Source organism: Balearica regulorum, chromosome 26, assembly GCF_011004875.1.
Source record: "Balearica regulorum gibbericeps isolate bBalReg1 chromosome 26, bBalReg1.pri, whole genome shotgun sequence".
Classification (NCBI taxonomy): Eukaryota; Metazoa; Chordata; class Aves; order Gruiformes; family Gruidae; genus Balearica; species Balearica regulorum.
Window position 1 is genome coordinate 793,970 of NC_046209.1, and position 15,904 is coordinate 809,873.

Genomic DNA, 15,904 nt, shown 5'->3' on the forward strand with positions numbered 1-15,904 from the left:
GGGGAGAGGTGTCCGGACTGTCCCCTCCCCACCGCCCGCGGGGGGCGGGTCCCCCTTGCCCTGGTCTGCCCTGCCTGCCCACCCGCGGGATGCAGCGGCCCCGTGGGCAGCGCCGAGCGCTTGTGAGCGGCGGGAGCAGAGCTGGGACCGGGGACCCCCGGAGGGGCAAAGCCGCGACCCCGGGAGAGGCCGAGACTCCCCCGGAGGGCCGGGACCGGGAGCGGGGGGACGCCGAGCCGGGACCCCGGGAGCAGGACCCGGGACGGGGGGCAGGGACCGGGACCCCCAGGGCAGGGACCGGGGAGCAGGGGCCAGGACCCACCCCAGCGCAGGTGCGGCCGCGTCACCTGCGGGTCCCGCTGAGGCCGGCGCCGGTGCCGGGGCCAGGCCGGTCCCTGCCCCCGCCAGGCTCCACCCCGGGCGGTGCGGGATAAAACTTGGGGCACCTCCCCGCCAGCTCCGCGTCAGGGCTGCGCTCGGACCGGCTCCAGCGCTCGGGAGGGGGTACAGCACCGCACAGTACCGCGACCCACCCCCCCCCTCCCCGGAAAGTTTGAGGGTCTCTTTTCTCCCTTCCTGCCACCAGAGGCAGCTGAACTCCAGCCACGCCGGGGAACCGCGGGGCAGCGCTCCGGGCTCGGTGAGTGGGGCCGGGGTTGGCTGGGGCCGGGCTGGGCCGGGCCGGACCGTCGGGGGGCCCCGGGCCGTCGGGGGCCCGGGCCGGGCTGTGGGAGGGATCCGCGGACCGGGGCTGCGCTCGCTCGCTTTTCCCTGAGCGGCTCCGGAGCGGGCGGGGGGACCCCGCTTCCCCGAGCCCAGCGGCTCCCCGGGGGGCGACACGGCAGAGCCCACCCGCTCGAGGTGTCCGGGAGCGCTTCCCAGCCGCCGGGACCCTCCGTATCCCCGGGCACTCGGGGCTTTCCGTGCTCCCGGGGCACGGGCAGCGTCGCCGGTTCCCCTCGCTCCGGCTGCCGGGGACCCCGAGCGCGGCCTCCCGGGGAGGGGGTGCGCCCCGCTCGGTCCTCGCCGCGTCCCAGGGAGCGACCTCTCGCCCCCAGCCCCGGCGTGCCGCGGGGACGGGACGGGACTGCCCGGGCCGGTTCGCTCCGCGCCGACGGGCGGGCAGCGGCCCCAGGGCGCACCGCGGCCGGGCTCTCCGGTGTCTCGGCAAGGGCTCCCCGGCCCCCGCCGCGCCGCCCCGCTGCGCCCACCCCCCCCCCCCCCCCCCGGGCGCAGGAGGCGCGGCGGGGCCGGCAGAGGGCGCCCGCGCTTTGCTGACTCATAGCCCCCCCCGGGCCCCCCGGCTGAGGGTGCCGAGCCGGGCCCGGGGCTGTGGCGTGTCTGGTCCGTGGGTGTCCCCTCCCCTCCACGGGCCGGGGCGGCCGGGGCTGGGGCCGCTGGGTCGGGGGTCTCCGCTGCGGAATCTGGGGGGAGGAGGGGGGCGGCAGGAGCGTGCTGGGGGGGGGGGGCGCGGGGGGCTCAGCCCCGCGTCAGAGCAGCTTCCCCGTAGCTGTAACGGCGTCACCGGGAGGGTGACCGGACGGGTGCGTGTGACCGGGCGGGTGTGACCGGCCGCGGGTGACTGTGCGTGTCGTCGTCGTCCCCCCTCCGCCCTTTCCGCCTCGGTGTCCCCGCGTCACTCGGCTCCGGGGGCTCCGACTCCCGCCCGGCCCCGCGGGCAGTCCCCTCCCGCCGCAGCCTCCTTCGGTGCGGAGGCCGCTCACCGCCCCCGCCGCAGCGCTCCGGGCCGCCGCCTGCCCGTGTCCCGCGTTCACCCCTCCGCGGCGCCCGGCCCTCCTCCCCCGGGCCCTGCACCCCCAACCCCTGCCCCGCCGCCGCTTGCCCCCTGACCCCGGCGGCTACCCCGGACAGGGGCTGCTCGGCGCTGCCGGCCGCTGCCCGCGCCGGGTTCGGGTTCGGGCCCGCGGCCCCCCGCCGCTGCCCCGGGGCCCCTTTGTTGTGCGGCCCGGGATTATGAATGGCTCCAGGCGCGGCGCGAGGGCGCCCGGGGGGCGGGCAGGGGGCGGGGCCGCGCGGCCGCGTGGGCGGGAGGAATCCGGCCGGGCCGCCCTCCCACCGGGCCACGTGGGGAGCCTGCGCCCGGTTCCTGTTGGCCGCCACCGCGGATGTCTGGGCGCTCGGCGCGTTCTCATTGGCGGCGGCCGCCGGAGGAGCCGGAGTGAATGAGGGCGAGGCCCCGCCCGCGGGACGTTGCTACATTGTAACTTCCCCCTCCCTCCCCCCGGTCGCGCTTCCACGGCAGAGCGCGGCGGCGGCGGCTGCCGGTTCGGCGGGTCCGGCCCCAAAGAAAGGGGGGAGCGAAGCGTCCTCCGCGCCTCCCCGCCCCTCGCCGCGGCCTCCGGGCCCGCACCCCGCCCCCAGAAACCCCGCACAGAAAGGAGAGCGGCGGAGAGGAGAAAGAAAGGAGGCAGCAGGCAGGGCAGGCAGCAGGCAGCCAGCGTCGCTTCCACCGCCCCCCTCCCGCAGGCAGCCAGCGCCGCCTCCCCTCGCCCCACGGCCCCGCCAGCAGCCGGCGGAGCGGGAGGAGAACGGGAGATTTTTTATATTTTTTTTTTTTTTAATATTTTATTTATTTTGCTGGGGCCGCGGAGGGCCCGGCCGGTGCCAGCCCGGCCCGGGGATCACCCCCGGTCGCCCCCTCCCCGGCTCCTCCCGGACCCCGCACGGAGGACTCGAAGCGGAGCCGGAGTTCCCGTGGGTACCGGCGGGCCGTGCGGCGGAGCGGGCCCCGTCTCTCCTTTGTCCGCTCCCCGCCCCCCCCCCCCCCCGCGTCGCCCCCCGGCACCGACCGCCGCTCCCCCCCCGCAGGTCGGCGGATGGACCCGCAGCCCGGTGCCAGGAGCTGCAGCCGCGGGGCTCCCGCCTGCGAGGTGGTCCCGAACGAGCCCCCCATGAACCTCTACATCAACACCACCACCGGGACCCGCTATGAGCTCTCCGTGCCCGCCGAGGAGACGGTGGAGGGGCTGAAGAGGCGGCTGTCCCAGCGGCTCAAGGTGCCCAAGGAGCGGCTGGCTCTGCTGCACAAAGAGAGGTAGGGCTCGGGGGGGCCCGCCGGGGTGTCCCCCCCACCCCCCGGCAGCGGGGTTGGGCGCGGGGGCGGCCCCCTCGCACCGGGCTCGGCACCGCACAAAGGCTCCCGCCCCCCTTCCCGGCCCCATTCCTCCGCGGGTCGGGGCGGGCAGAGCCGGGGGGGGGGGGGAGCAGCCCGGGGGGCCGCGGGCGGGGGCGAGCCGGGGCGGAGGGATGGAGGGAGCCTCCGGGCCGTGCCAGGGACTGGAGCGCGGCCGCCGCCCCCTCGCTCGGCCCTTGCCGGGGCTCCTTTGTGGGCGGCGGGCCCCGGCCGTGCCCCGCGGGGGCTCTGCCCTTTGTTCTGGGCTCAACTTCGGCGGCGGCACGGCCCGGCCCCCCCCCCCCCCCCCCCGACCCCCAGCGCTGGGAGGGCCGGGAGCGGGGGGTGGGGGGGGGGGATGTCCTTTGTCTGCTGAAGGCCCGGTCCGAGGGGGTTGCGCAGCCCCCCCCGAGTGGAGCGGAGCCCGAGTGGGGCCGGGCTGCCCCGCGCTGTGCTCAGCCCCGGCCTAGAGTAACTTGGAGAGTCTTGGCCGGATCGGAGAAGGGAAGGGGGGGGACGGGGACACCGCGTACATCTGCCGGCACCTACGGGTCCGGAGGGGGGGGGGGGGGGGCATGTCCCCCCGTGACGCCTCCCCCACTCCACGCTGGTCCCACCTTCTCCCACCCTCTCCGTGGGCAGGTTTCCTGTGCCACGAAGCCCTGTACCCCCCACCCCGCCTCCCTCAGCCCCTGCCCAGCTCCCTCGTCCCAGCAGCACCAGTTTGACTGATCGCTGCACACCCCCACCACCCCCCCCAGCCCTGCCCGGGCCCCGCTTGCACCGTGCACGGAGGAGGGGTACCCCGGCCCCGTGTGCTGTCCCCCCCGGGGTGCAGGGGGCAGATGGGGAGGGGGCAGCTGAGCAGTGGGATGCTGGGTTCCCCTCCTGCCTGTCAGGTGTCGGAAACACTTGGGGTAGGGGTGCTTGAGGGGGCTCGGTCCCCTGGGAGCAGCCAGCCTTGCAGCTGGTGTCCCCCCGCGTCCGCACGTGTAGCCGGGGCCTGCCGAGGCCGTGCTGACCTCGCTTTTGGCATCTGTCTCCTCTCTCCCACAGTCGACTCAGTTCTGGAAAACTGCAGGACCTGGGGGTCGTGGAAGGAAGCAAGCTGACGCTGGTGCCCACCGTGGAGGCCGGCTTGATGGTAAGCGGCCTTTTTCTGCTGCTCCCTCCCTCCCACTCGTCCCCATCTATTATTAAAGCCCCGGGCGAGGATGTGCTGGCAGCCCTGTGGCTCCGCTGCCCCAGCCCTCGCTGAGGAGGCAGCGCTGGGCTGGGCTCAGCAGCAGGTTTAATATTTCACTGCTTTCTCAGGGCTTGTGTAGAAATAGTGGAAGTGACATGTCATCCCTCCCCTCCTGCCGCACAGACGCCCCCTCCTTCTCTGCATTTGTAATGTTAATCTCCCCCCCCCCCTTCTTTTTTTTCCAGTCCCAGGCATCCAGGCCAGAACAGTCGGTGATGCAAGCTCTGGAAAGCTTAACTGAAACTCAGGTGAGAGGCTTGATGCTGGGGCACCCATAGAGACAAAGGAGGCTCCACGGGGCAGTGGAGGGGAAGGGACTGCTGTGACCTGACTCCTCTTCCCCTCCCAAAATTAGCGCCTTGTTTAGGTTTCATCTTCAGAAGGGGTTGGGAGTGCCGAGGGTGGTGCCTGGGGCGGGCACCATCATCCTGTGCAGCACCGAGCGCAGGGAGGTCCCACGCTGCAGCGCTCGCAGCCCAAACAAGCCAGCAGCCGGGGAGGGCAGAGGCGCTGGGAGGTGAAGTGACTCATTCAAGGTCACACAGCAGGTCGGCGGCCGAGCTGGGCACCCCCGGGCTCTGCCTGGGGGTGCAGGGCTGCAGCCCCCCCCAGCTGCCCGGCCCCTGGTGCAGAGGCAGGGCTGGCCGCCTGCCCCACGGCTGGTGGCGTGTGTTGAAGGGGGGCTGGCCACGCTGCGCCAGGGGCTCGTGGGGCCGCTGGGCCGTGCTGGGGGCTTGTGGGGCTGCGGAGCCTGGTTTCTCCTCCCAGAGCCTTGAGGGTTCTTCCCCTTCTCCTTGGAGCCGTCCTTGGGGTGGGTGGGGAGGGGAATCGGCCGTGCCCGGGTGTTCTGGTGCTCCGTGTGCCTGCTCGGTGGCCTTGGGCTGGGGTGCTGAGGAGGGGGTGCAGGTGGGGGCGGCGCTGGCGGGGGCCGTGTTTAGAATAACTGTGAAGTTTCTTGGCGGCTGGTGGGGCGGCCTCCAGCATGGGAGGTGTCATGGGTGGGGGGGTCCTCCGCCCGCGGCGTGGGGAGGAAGCGTTCCCAGGGCTGGGTGAGCTGCCGCGGGTGCGTGCGCAGCCGCCGGCTGCCTGCCGCGAAGGTGGAATTTACCCCCAGCCGTGCAGGCCCTGGCTTCTTTGTTTTCAGTCTCTTTATTATTGCCGTTAAACTCTTTCCTTCCTCTCTGGCTAATGCTGCAGCTTATTTTTTTTTTAAAGGTGCTGGGTTTTTTGGTTTGTTGGGTTTTTTTTTTGTTGTCTTGGTTTTTTTTTTAACCTTGCCCTTGTGGGGGAGGGGGCAGAGCTGTGCTGTGGCTTGGGCAGGGGGGCTTGGCAGGGGCACAGCTGTGCCCCCCATAGGGACATGGCGAGGGCCAGGGCTGCCTTGGCATGGGGCCTTTGCTGACCCCAGTGCTCTTGGCTGCCCGGGGTGACCTTGACTTTCAGCGGCTGGCTTAACCCTGTGTGGGCCAAGGACATGAGCTTGGACCAGCAGTGCTGTGCCAGGGGCTGGCTCCTGCCTCTGCCTTCCCCTGCCAGCGTCCCCAGGCAGCCTGGTTTGCTCGCGGGGTGCTGCCTGTTAAACTGGGGTGCAGAGCTGTGGGAGGGAGCTGATTCTGGCAGCCAAACCCGGGGTCCTGGCCTCAGGGCTGCAGCTGTTTCTGGTTGGGCTGTGCAGCTCCCCACTGGGGTGGGATGGACTGGGGAGCAGCAGGGCCAGGGAACCCATGGAGCTGCCCGGAGCAGGGGGGCTTAGGGTACCCTTGCATCTGTGGGGCCAGCTGCCCCTGGCCTCGGAATGCCCAGCATGGCTCCCATCTGCAGGCGGCCATGGTGCTTCCTGGCCAAGCACGGCAGGGTCAGAGGAGAGGTGTGTGTGGGCTACGGTCTGGTGGCCCACCGGGGCCAGCGGCTGCAACCCAGCCACCCGGTTTTCCCCTCGAGGCTCTGCCAGGCAGGCTGGGGGCCTGGCAGCCTGGGTGTGCCGTGGCAGGCGGGCGGCGCTGGCTGCGGGAAGCAGCTCCCTGCCTCCCTGCCCACTGCAGGTTCCTCCCGGGTCAGTGATTCAGGAAGCTGGGGCTGTGCAGGAGGAACCGCCAGCACCTGGGGGGCGGAGGGCGGGAGGGGGGGGCAGGAAACCACTCCTCTCATTCATGCTTTGCTCGGCTCTGCCTGCGTCACGCATCCTCCGGCAGCACAGGGAGCGCTGCGCCGACTTCCTCTGGGGGCGGTGGGGGGGCCGGGGCGCTGCCACCCCCTCCCCGCCCAGGTGCCTTGGGGAAGCGGCTGGCGGGCAGGAGGCGATGCCGTGCCCTGGCCGAGCACAGCACGGGGCCTTCCTGGAAGGGCTCGCCGCACTTCCTTCCGCCGGGCACGCTCGGTGGCTGCCCCCGCTTTCCAGGGAGCTGTGCCCACTGCCCCAGCATGGTAGTGCCTGAACGGGCAGCTGGTGTTTGATCCTGCAGCCTCAGCTCTTCCTTCCCTCAGTCCCTCCGCCCGATTGCGGAGTGCTGGGGGGCAGCGGGGGGGGGAACGGATGGACGGGACAGGGACGCATCCTGCCCAGCCAGCCCGGCTCTACCAGGGCCGGCAGCCCCAGGGGCTGCGGCCAGAGGAATGCGGCCGAGGGGCTCTGGCCCTCTGCCCTCCTTGGCATGGAAAAACCCCCAGGCAGTGGCGCGAGTGTCTGGGCGGTGGGACCCAGCTGTCGGCCGCAGCTGCGCCCGGCTGGAGAGCCGGTGGGGGGGGGGGGGGGGGGGGGGGCATTTCCTGCTCCCCCTCCTCGTCCTTGGGCTGGGCTGGCCTTTCCCCTCTGCATCTGCCAGGAACCAAAGCAGGACAGCTCGCCTGTGTTTTTGTGGGGGTGCTGCCCTCCCTGCTCGGGGCAGAGGCTGGCGGGGGGGGCAGCTCCCACTCTCCCCCAGCCTGGGGAGTGGGGGGGCCAGGGTGACGTGGGGCCAGGCGTTGGAGCGAGGCGGGAATGCGGCGTTCTCTGAGTCATCGGTGTTTCTGAGAAGCTGCCGGGAGACACTTGCCCTGTCCCTGCAGGCCCTGAGCCCGGCACGGTGCGGCTGGATCCCCTCCCAGGGCTTGGCAGGGTCCTTGGGGACCCCTGGGCATGGGGGCTTTTGGGGGGGCCCGGTGGCCCCAGACTCCCCGGCGGGGCTGTCCCAGTTCCCGTGGCGGTGCCGGCTGGGAGGGATGGGGTCCTCCCTGGCTGGCTGTGGGCGGCCGAGCAGGCGGCTGGGTGGGACGTGTTTGCATTGGAGCGGCCTGGTTTCGCCGGGGGGGGGGGTTGGCAGCAGCGTGGGGGCGGGTGCTGGGAGCCCCGGTGCTGCGCTCCCGCCGGGCTGGCCGCCCTGCCTGGGGCACCGCGGGGGCCCCGCTGGCTCAGCGCTGCGGCTGAGCCCCCCAGCTGCCTGGGGGGTGCAGGGGGCCAGGGGGAGGCCATGAGACCCCCCCCCCGTGCCTGGGGAGGAAGGGGTCATTTTTAGTGCTGCTGGGAGAAGCACCCAGCAGCGCAGGCTCAGCGTGGGTTTGGGGCGCTCTGGTTTCTCCCAGCGCTGGCAAGGGGTCAGGCAGGGCGCAGGCAGGGCACAGGCAGGTGTGAGTCAGATGGAGCAGGGAGGCGGCCCTGGGTGCCGGCTGACGTCAGGGGGCCCCGGGGAGGTGTGCGGGGCTCCCCCGAGCAGACCTCAGCAGGGAGCAAGGGCATTTGGCGTGCTGGGGGTGGCAGGGGCTGGGGAGGGCTGTGAAAAGACCCCACTCAGGATTTCAGTGGGGGGAAGGGTGGGAACTGCCCTTCCCATCCTGGGTGTGGGGCTGGGCTCTGCTGGGTGGCAGGAGGGGGGCTGGTCCCCTTCCCCAACATGGTCTCAGCACCCAGATGGGAGAGCAGTGTCTGGACCCCGGTTTGGGGGTCTACGGGATCCTGTGGGAATCATCCCACCTACACCAGTTCCAAGAGCAGCAGCAAGGCCACGGTGGTCCAGCAGCCGTGTGGGGCTGTGGGCGGCTGCTGCTGCCGGCCCTGGCGCTGCTGCCTGCGGAGGGCTCCGCGCAGGAGTCGTGACGGCCGTGCTGGTGATGTCGGAGATGCTGTTGTGGCTGGAGCTGGGATGGTCATGACTGGGCAGTGGGGATGGGGCACTGTGTTTGCAGGGCCGATACGGTGTTGCAGGGGGACCGAACTGCCAGCCAGGCATGTGTCCGTCCCCGGCTGCTAAGGGCAGGGAAACCGAGGCAGAGTCTGAGCCATGGGGCAGGACGGGGGCTGGGGTGATGCTTTTGTGTGGCCAGGTGCTATGTGCACATACATGCGTGTGCACACGCATGCCCATGTGCACGCACGCCGTCCTCTCCCGCCCCCTCGCCCCATAACCTCCGTGTCCAGAGCTGCAGTGTCTCCTTCACGCCCACCTCTTCCTCTGCAGCCTCCGCCTGACATGCTCGGGGCTTTGCTGCTGGTATTTTTAAAGCTGCTTTTCCCACGGCTTCTCAGAACCGGCCTCCGCTGGAACGGGGCGCGGGGGAGCCGGGATGGGGCTGGGGGGATGCTGGGGGAGCCGTGTGCTCTGCAGAGGTGCCAGCCCTTGGCTGGGGAGGGGGTGGGGGCCATGGGAGCAATTGGGGAGCGCAGCTCTGCGGGTCGGCTTGGGACCCCTCACCTCATCCTGCCGCGGGCGATGGCTGCGCCCCGAAGGTGCCAGTGGGGGTGTGGGTGGGTGACGTCTGCTGGGAGCCATGCACGGTGCTGCACGTGACGGGCTGGGAAAGCCAGTCCTTGCTGTGCCCTAGAATAGCTCGGCTGGGGGGGGCGGCGGCGGTGGCGTCATCCCCATTAGCTGTGACCCGGTGTCCTGCCCACAGCCCTGCCTGTGCGTGAGCCCACACCTTTCAGCCGGCAGGGCTGGTGGGGGCAAGAGGCACAACCCCCCCGCCCCCCCCCCCCCCCCCCCTCCAGCAGCACATGCAAAGGCCTGGAGGGGGGTAGGGTGTAGCACCATGGCAGTGGGGCTTGTGGCTGCCCCAGCCCCCCCCCCCCCCCCGAAATGCGGGGAGATGCGCGGTGGAGCTGGAGGGGCTCCCCTGTTCCCTGGCACAGATGTCAAGTGATTTATGTGTCCTGGGGGGGGCTGAGGGGTGTTCTTGGGGGGGGGGGAAGCAGGTGCTGGGGATTGGGCCCCCCCCCCCCACAGTCACGACCTGGGCAGGGTCAGGCCCCTGCTCTTGTCTCCGCCGCAGCTGCTCCATCACCTGCCTGCGATGGAGGCCTCCGGGGTGGGCAGGGCAAGTCCTGCCTGTGCAGCCGCTCTGCCGGGGCTGCCCCCCCCTCGGGCCACATTTGGGGAGGGAAAGGGGGGTGAGGGGAGCCTGCCCTCCCCTGCCTGATAGCCCCAAGTCATAGCAGTGAGTATGGCAGGGACCTGGCATGTCCTCGCTTGCCCCCTCCCCATTCTTTGGGCAAGGGAGCTTGCTCCCTGTGCTGGGGGCGGGGGGGGGGGCGGGGGGGGGCGGTAGCCCCCCCCATACCCCCTCCCTGCTGGCCAGAGGAGCAGCGCTGGCCCCAGGTGTGGGTGTGCAGCTGTGCGGCAGCCCTGGCTGTAGCCCCTGCCTGTCCCTGCCCGTCGGGCGCTGGCGGGAGCACCCTGGCTCCGGCGGGTTCACCGCTGGGGAGGGCGGGCAGGCATGGCACAGCGCAGCCGTTTTGTGCTGCGAGATAAAGGGCGGGGAGGGCAGGATGGAGAAAAATACCCCCCTGGCGCTGTCAGCTGATGGAGCTGGCACCAGGCTGGGGTCACGCAGGGACGATGGCTGGGCTCGCCCGCCTGCCAGGCTGGCACGGCTGAGGGGGGCCGTGGGGTGGGGGTTGCCCCTTTGCTGCCCTAATGACCCATCCCTATGGTGGCATGGCACTGGTGAGACCTGTGAGGGCAATGGCCATGCCCCTGCTCAGCACTGGGGGGGCTCCATGTGGCAAGCCAATTGTGTGCTGTGGCTGATGAGGGTCCTCTCTCCCCAGGTCAACGACTTCTTGTCGGGACGGTCGCCGCTGACCCTGGCCTTGCGCGTGGGTGACCATATGATGTTCGTGCAGCTCCAGCTGGCAGCTCAGCAGAGCAGCGGGCAGCTCCAGCACCGGCACGTCATCGCCAGCCGGGGCGAGGCGGGGGCCGCCGCCAGCCCCCACTGCCGGACACTGCATGGCAGCACCGGCTCCAGCTTTGCCCGCATCCCTGTGGTGCCCGCGTGCCAGCAGAGCCCGGCCCCCAGCCCCACGCCCGCCACGCCGGCCCCCCCCATGTACTGTAACACCCCCCACCCTGCTCCCGTCACCGCCGGGATGTTCCGGTCACACGGGGCCAGCGCGCAGACGGTGAACAGCAGCGTGGTCTCCTCTTGCTCAGAGGTGAGTTGGGCCCCGGGGCTCCTGGTACGTTTGGGCCGGGTAGCCAAGCCCTGCACTTCCCAGCCCTGCTGCAGCGATGCCCTTCCCTGCCTTGGTTTCCCCACGCATGGAACAAGTGTTCCCTTGCCCGGTTTGCAAAATGCCCCCAGGTCCTGGGGAGGGCCTTGGGGATGGGGTGTAATCCAGGCTCTTGCTCTGCTTGTTTTCAGAGCCTGCCTGTCCCCGTGGCCAGGCCGGAGCTGCCTGCCAGTGCTCCCTGCTGCTGCCCTTCCCCCTTGCACAGCACAGCCGGGCTGGGGGGGGGTGACTGCCTAGACCCCCAAGGCTGGGGACACCAATGCCCAGAGGGGTGGGTCAGCCATAGTTCCTTGCATCCCAGTAAAACTGGGGCTGCTGGTGCCTGCTGGACCCTGCTCCCTTTCTGGGACTGCTGTGGGGGTCGCCTGGCCCGACCGTCTTCGTTCATGGGGGGGTGGAAGGGCTGGAGCCAGCCTGTGTGCCCCCCTCACCCCACCCCCGGCACGCCTGGGTCCCCTGCCTGGAGGCTGATGCCATGTCTCTCCTGCCTGCCCAGGTGGAATGCGGCACCCGCAGCAGCAGCTCCCCGGGCAGCAGTCCTGCCCCCACAGCCCGATCCCGCAAACCCGGTGCGGTCATCGAGAGCTTCGTCAACCACGCGCCTGGGGTCTTCTCAGGGACCTTCTCTGGTACGTGATGCTGAACCTTGCCCAGGGCTGTGGCAGAGGGGCTGGGGGTGATGTGGGGGCTGGGGGTCTGGGCAGGGGGACACTGCTCATATTCACGCCCACCTCTTCTTCCCCACAGGCACTTTGCACCCCAACTGCCAGGACAGCAGCGGGCGGCCACGGCGGGACATTGGCACCATCCTGCAGATCCTGAACGACCTCCTCAGCGCCACGCGACACTACCAGGGCATGCCCCAGTCCCTGACGCAGCTCCGCTGCCAGACGCAGTTCTCCTCCTCCTCGCCCCCTGCCTCCCCGGACCTCGCCACCAAAACTACCTCAGAGCCATTGCCGGCGGCCGCGGCCTCCCCGCCCCTGCACCCTGTTGTCCAGTGCCAAAGCCAGATCCGGATGTGCAAGCCCAGCGGTAAGCCTGGCTGCCTCCGCGCCTTGTGTGGGAGGGGGCCGCTGCCAGCCGCTGGGGGCTGCTGCGTGCCAGGGCGCCTCGACTTGCCGCGCTGCCCGTGTGCTGCCTGTGTGTTCTGGCGATGCCTGGTGCCAGGAGTCCATTGGGTTTGGCACCTGTTTGGCATCCTTGGTCTGTCCCGTCCTGCTTGGGTCTGTAGGTGTTTGCAGGCAGGGGGGGCTGGGGAGCCCCTGCAGCCCACTACCCTCAGCAGGGCTGGAGCTGAACCCCCTTTTTGCACGGGGTCCCCCCACAACAGCTCCTGCAGAGCCTGGGGCTGCAGAGTCACTGGAGCCTCTGGTGTTTGGATAACTTTTTTCCCCTGTAACAACCGGCACTTCTCTCTTTGCATGGCTGAGCACGCTGGAGTGGGCACAGGCACCACGAGGCTCTGCCCTGCTCCTGCCTGCAGCAGAGGGAGCAGGCAGGGGGCTGGCAGGCAGGATGGGGCAGAGGCCCAGGGGAAGAGCTGTGGCAGACCCCTCCTCTGTCCTCCCCCTGTGGGCAGGGATGATTGACAGGTGTCAGTCAGGGTGGGGGCCTTGAGGCTTTGCAGTCTCTGTAGGGGGGGTGAAAGGTTTGCCCCCGCCTGACCCTGCTGAGGTGGGGGACAGCTAGCACCCCCGGGGACCTGGGGGATGTTCCCCCCATCCCAGCCTTGCTCTGGCCCCTCCACCAGCCACAAAACCCTTTGTCTCCAAAGGATCCTGGGGGGTGGGTGGCACTGGCAGAGCGTGGCTGGGGACACGTGGCTGTGGTGTCCCCGGCCCTGCTCCCCCCCCAGAGCTCTGGACCTGTCCCTGCTGCGTGGCGGGGGAGGGCACCCAGACTCCTCGCCCACCTCCCCCCCATTTGCAAACCTGCTGGCCCGGGCTGGGGGCAAAGGTGGGTTTGGCTGGGGCTCCCGTGGCCCCCCGGGTGGTTGTGGGGCGCACACCTGCATGCCCTGAGGCCGGAAGGCGCCTGGAGGCGCCGCCCCATCCCCCCGTCATCCCCCCCCCGCAATTTGCTTAGAGAAAAGAAGTGAAACCGCCGGTGCTGGCCTGGGGGGGTTCGCCCTCCCCTCTGGGTTTTCTCTTCCTTCTCTCCTGGCCGAGTTGGGTCCGGCCCTGCCGGGGATGGCTCGCTGCCGGCTCCCAGCCCTCGGTGATGTGGCTGGGGCCCCGCTGTGCCGACACAGCCGACCGGACCCCGGGGCCACCCGCACCTTGCAGCGAGATGTGCTGGGGGGGGACAGTGACCTCCCCCCTGCCAGTGTGACATGTCCTCCAGGGCCCTGGCCAGGCTCACCTTGCTTGGCCTGAGCCGCCGCCCCCCCAGCACCCAGCCCTGGTGGCACTTGTGGCAGGGCCACCCGCGTGATTTTGTTCCATGCTACAACCCCTTCTCCCCAGTCTGCCCCAGGATGGGCCTCGATTGGGCTTGCAGGGGGCTGCCCCCCCCATTTCTGGCATGGGTTTCCACCCATGGAGCATTTGTGGTGTCGGGGGGGTCATGGGGCTGTTTGAGGGACCGAGTGTGGCACGTGGGGTGCCCAAGTGGAGCTGCCCCACCACATTGGGGGTGGCCGTGGTGGCTCTGTGCCCGTCCCCTGGGACCAGCTCGGTCCCCGTTGGGCCAGCCAGGGAGCAGTGGGGGCCGTGGGGCTGTGCTCTGCCCTGGGCCGCGTCTCGGCCACGGGGCCAGACTGGGGCTTTTCCTGCTGGGTTCGGGGGGGCTGTTGGAGCAGGGGTGTTCGGCACTGATGGTGTGGCCGTGTCCCTGTCCTGGGGTGGCTGCACAGGGGAAACTGAGGCAGGAGGAAAGCGGAGATGCTCTGTCCCTGCTTTGCCATGTCCCTGCATGTCCCAAGACACCCCCCCTTCCCGGCTGCCGGGGATGGGGTTTTGGTGCTCCCAGCCCCCCACCCGCTCCTGCTGCAGCCGTTCTCCTGGCCAAGTTTGTTCTGGAGCGGGATCCCTTTTTTCCTCTTTTCCCGGTGCTGGAGCCCACGTCTGGAGCTTCAATTGTTCGTCCTCCCACGCGCCGCAGCGGGGCCAGGCCCGCGCCGGCTGCCGTGCCGCGGCAGAGGGGGCGGCCGGGCTGGCGCCGCTCCTCCATCACCGGGGAAATGCCCCCCTTTGCCGAAGCACAGCAGAAAGGGGCTTCTCCCCAGCGGGGACCAGCCCGGTGCTGGCCGTCCCGTGGGGCGGCGAGGTGTCCGTGCATCTGTGCCGGTGCTGCGCCGTGGGAAGATGGCGGGCGGCGATCCGCGTTCCCCCTTGGTGTGGGGAAGGGCGGCCCCCCGTGACCCCTCCACCGCCTTTGTTCTTGCAGGGGATCGCTTGCGGCAGACAGAGAACCGGGCGACACGCTGCAAGGTGGAGCGGCTGCAGCTGCTGATGCAGCAGAAGCGGCTGCGCCGGAAGGCTCGCCGGGACGCCCGGGCCCCCTACCACTGGCTACCGAACCGCAAGTCCAGCCGGACCAACAGCAACAGCAGCGTCTCCAGTGAGGGCAGCCTGGACCTGGACTTCGAGGACTCGGTGTGGAAGCCGGAGGTCAAGGCGGACATGAAATCCGAATTTGTCGTAGCATAGAACCGTGCCCGGGGGGGGCCCCCGGGGCCGTGGACTCTGCCGGGGAGGGGAGGGGGGCCCTGCTCCTGCCGCCCCGGCTGGCGGTGGTGTCATTTCTGTTGTCATGGGCTAGATCTCCTCTAGATTTGCCATCTCCTGCGACTGGACGCCTCGGGGCTGACCCTGCCCATGCCCGGGGAAGCATTTCATGGGGGGCAGCTGGGGCAGCCTCACGCAGCCCCTTCCCCCCACAACTTGTTTGGGTTTGGTGAGACGGGGGGGTGAGCAGGCAGGAGCCGCTGACCCCCTCCCGCATCCTCCCCGGCCGGGAACTGGGGGTCCTGGCACCCGGAGGGGGTCCCTGGGGGATATCGAAGCTGCTGCTTTGCTGTGAAGAGGGGTGCAGCGGGGCAGGCTCCGGCCCCCCAGCATCGGCGTTGTCCCCCCTGCCCTGGTGCAGGCAGGAGGAGATGAAGTCTCTTTCGGAGGTGCTGGGGCCCCCCCGGGTTTGGGGGCCGTTTGTTTTCCTTCCCTTCTATATGTAGCATTGCTCGGCTGCGGGGCTGGGACCCCCCCGGGCGGCTGGGGGGGACATGCGTGTGCCTGGGTGCCACTGGCCCCGCTGCTGCAGCCGGGGGTGGGGGGGGTGGGGGGGGCCTTGTTTTGGGGTGGGGTTTAATTTTGGTTTTGGAGGGAAAAGAATGGCGCCTTCCCTCCATGGCTGAGACCAACTTCCGAGTCGCTGGACTCCTTCCCGCCCACCTCTTGGTTGGTTGGATTTTCTTTTTTAACTTAAAAAAAAAAAAAAATGAAAAAAAAAATTAAAAAAATAATGAATAAATAAACCCAGTACTCGGTCATGGCTGTCCGCAAGCCATGGGGCTAATATTTATAGACAATTAATTACCCGACTGAGCCAATACTGACATAGTCTTGCATAGGCCGTAGAAATCCTTTTTTCTTGTCCAACTTTGATTTTTTTTTTTTTTTTTTGTCAGGAGATCTGTGCAAATAGAGAACCCATGTGATGTGTTTTTTGTCTGTAAAAGTCTTTTTTGTGTGTTGGGGAGGGGGGGGGCGGGGGGGAGAGCGAGGCTTTCGGTCTTTAATATTTTATTTTTTATTTTTGAAATAAATTTGGGCAGTCTGGATGCAACCGTGCCTGCCGTTGCCATCGGTGTGGGGATGGGGGATGGGATGGGGCAGCCGGGCATCCCACCTCCCGGCTGCCAGCACCCTAACCGTCATTCATCTCTGTGCACCCCTCTACCTGCCCGCTCGCGTGGCCGCGCGCCTCCTGAGCTCTGCGCGCCTATCTGGGGCCGCAGCTCTGCGCATCCCTACACCCAGGGGCACACGCCTGTGCCCGGCTGTGCATGCGCGGTCACATCCAAGTGTGCACACACCCA

At 69.5% G+C, this 15,904-nt stretch overlaps 1 protein-coding gene across 2 annotated transcripts; it reads left to right on the forward strand.

Annotated features, from left to right (window-relative positions):
- Positions 1-420: 420 nt before the first annotated feature.
- MIDN (midnolin) lies at positions 421-15,340 on the forward strand. Of its 2 annotated transcripts, none has more exons than XM_075776725.1 (8): positions 421-640; positions 2,830-3,055; positions 4,190-4,277; positions 4,565-4,627; positions 10,399-10,785; positions 11,360-11,492; positions 11,611-11,898; positions 14,254-15,340. In XM_075776725.1, exons 2-8 carry the CDS (start codon positions 2,838-2,840, stop codon positions 14,514-14,516), a joined length of 1,440 nt encoding a protein of 479 aa, XP_075632840.1. In that variant the 5' UTR covers positions 421-640; positions 2,830-2,837; the 3' UTR covers positions 14,517-15,340. The 2 variants fall into 2 exon arrangements, with proteins under 2 accessions (XP_075632840.1, XP_075632839.1); XM_075776724.1 differs by lacking the exon at positions 421-640 and adding an exon at positions 2,249-2,715.
- Positions 15,341-15,904: the final 564 nt, after the last annotated feature.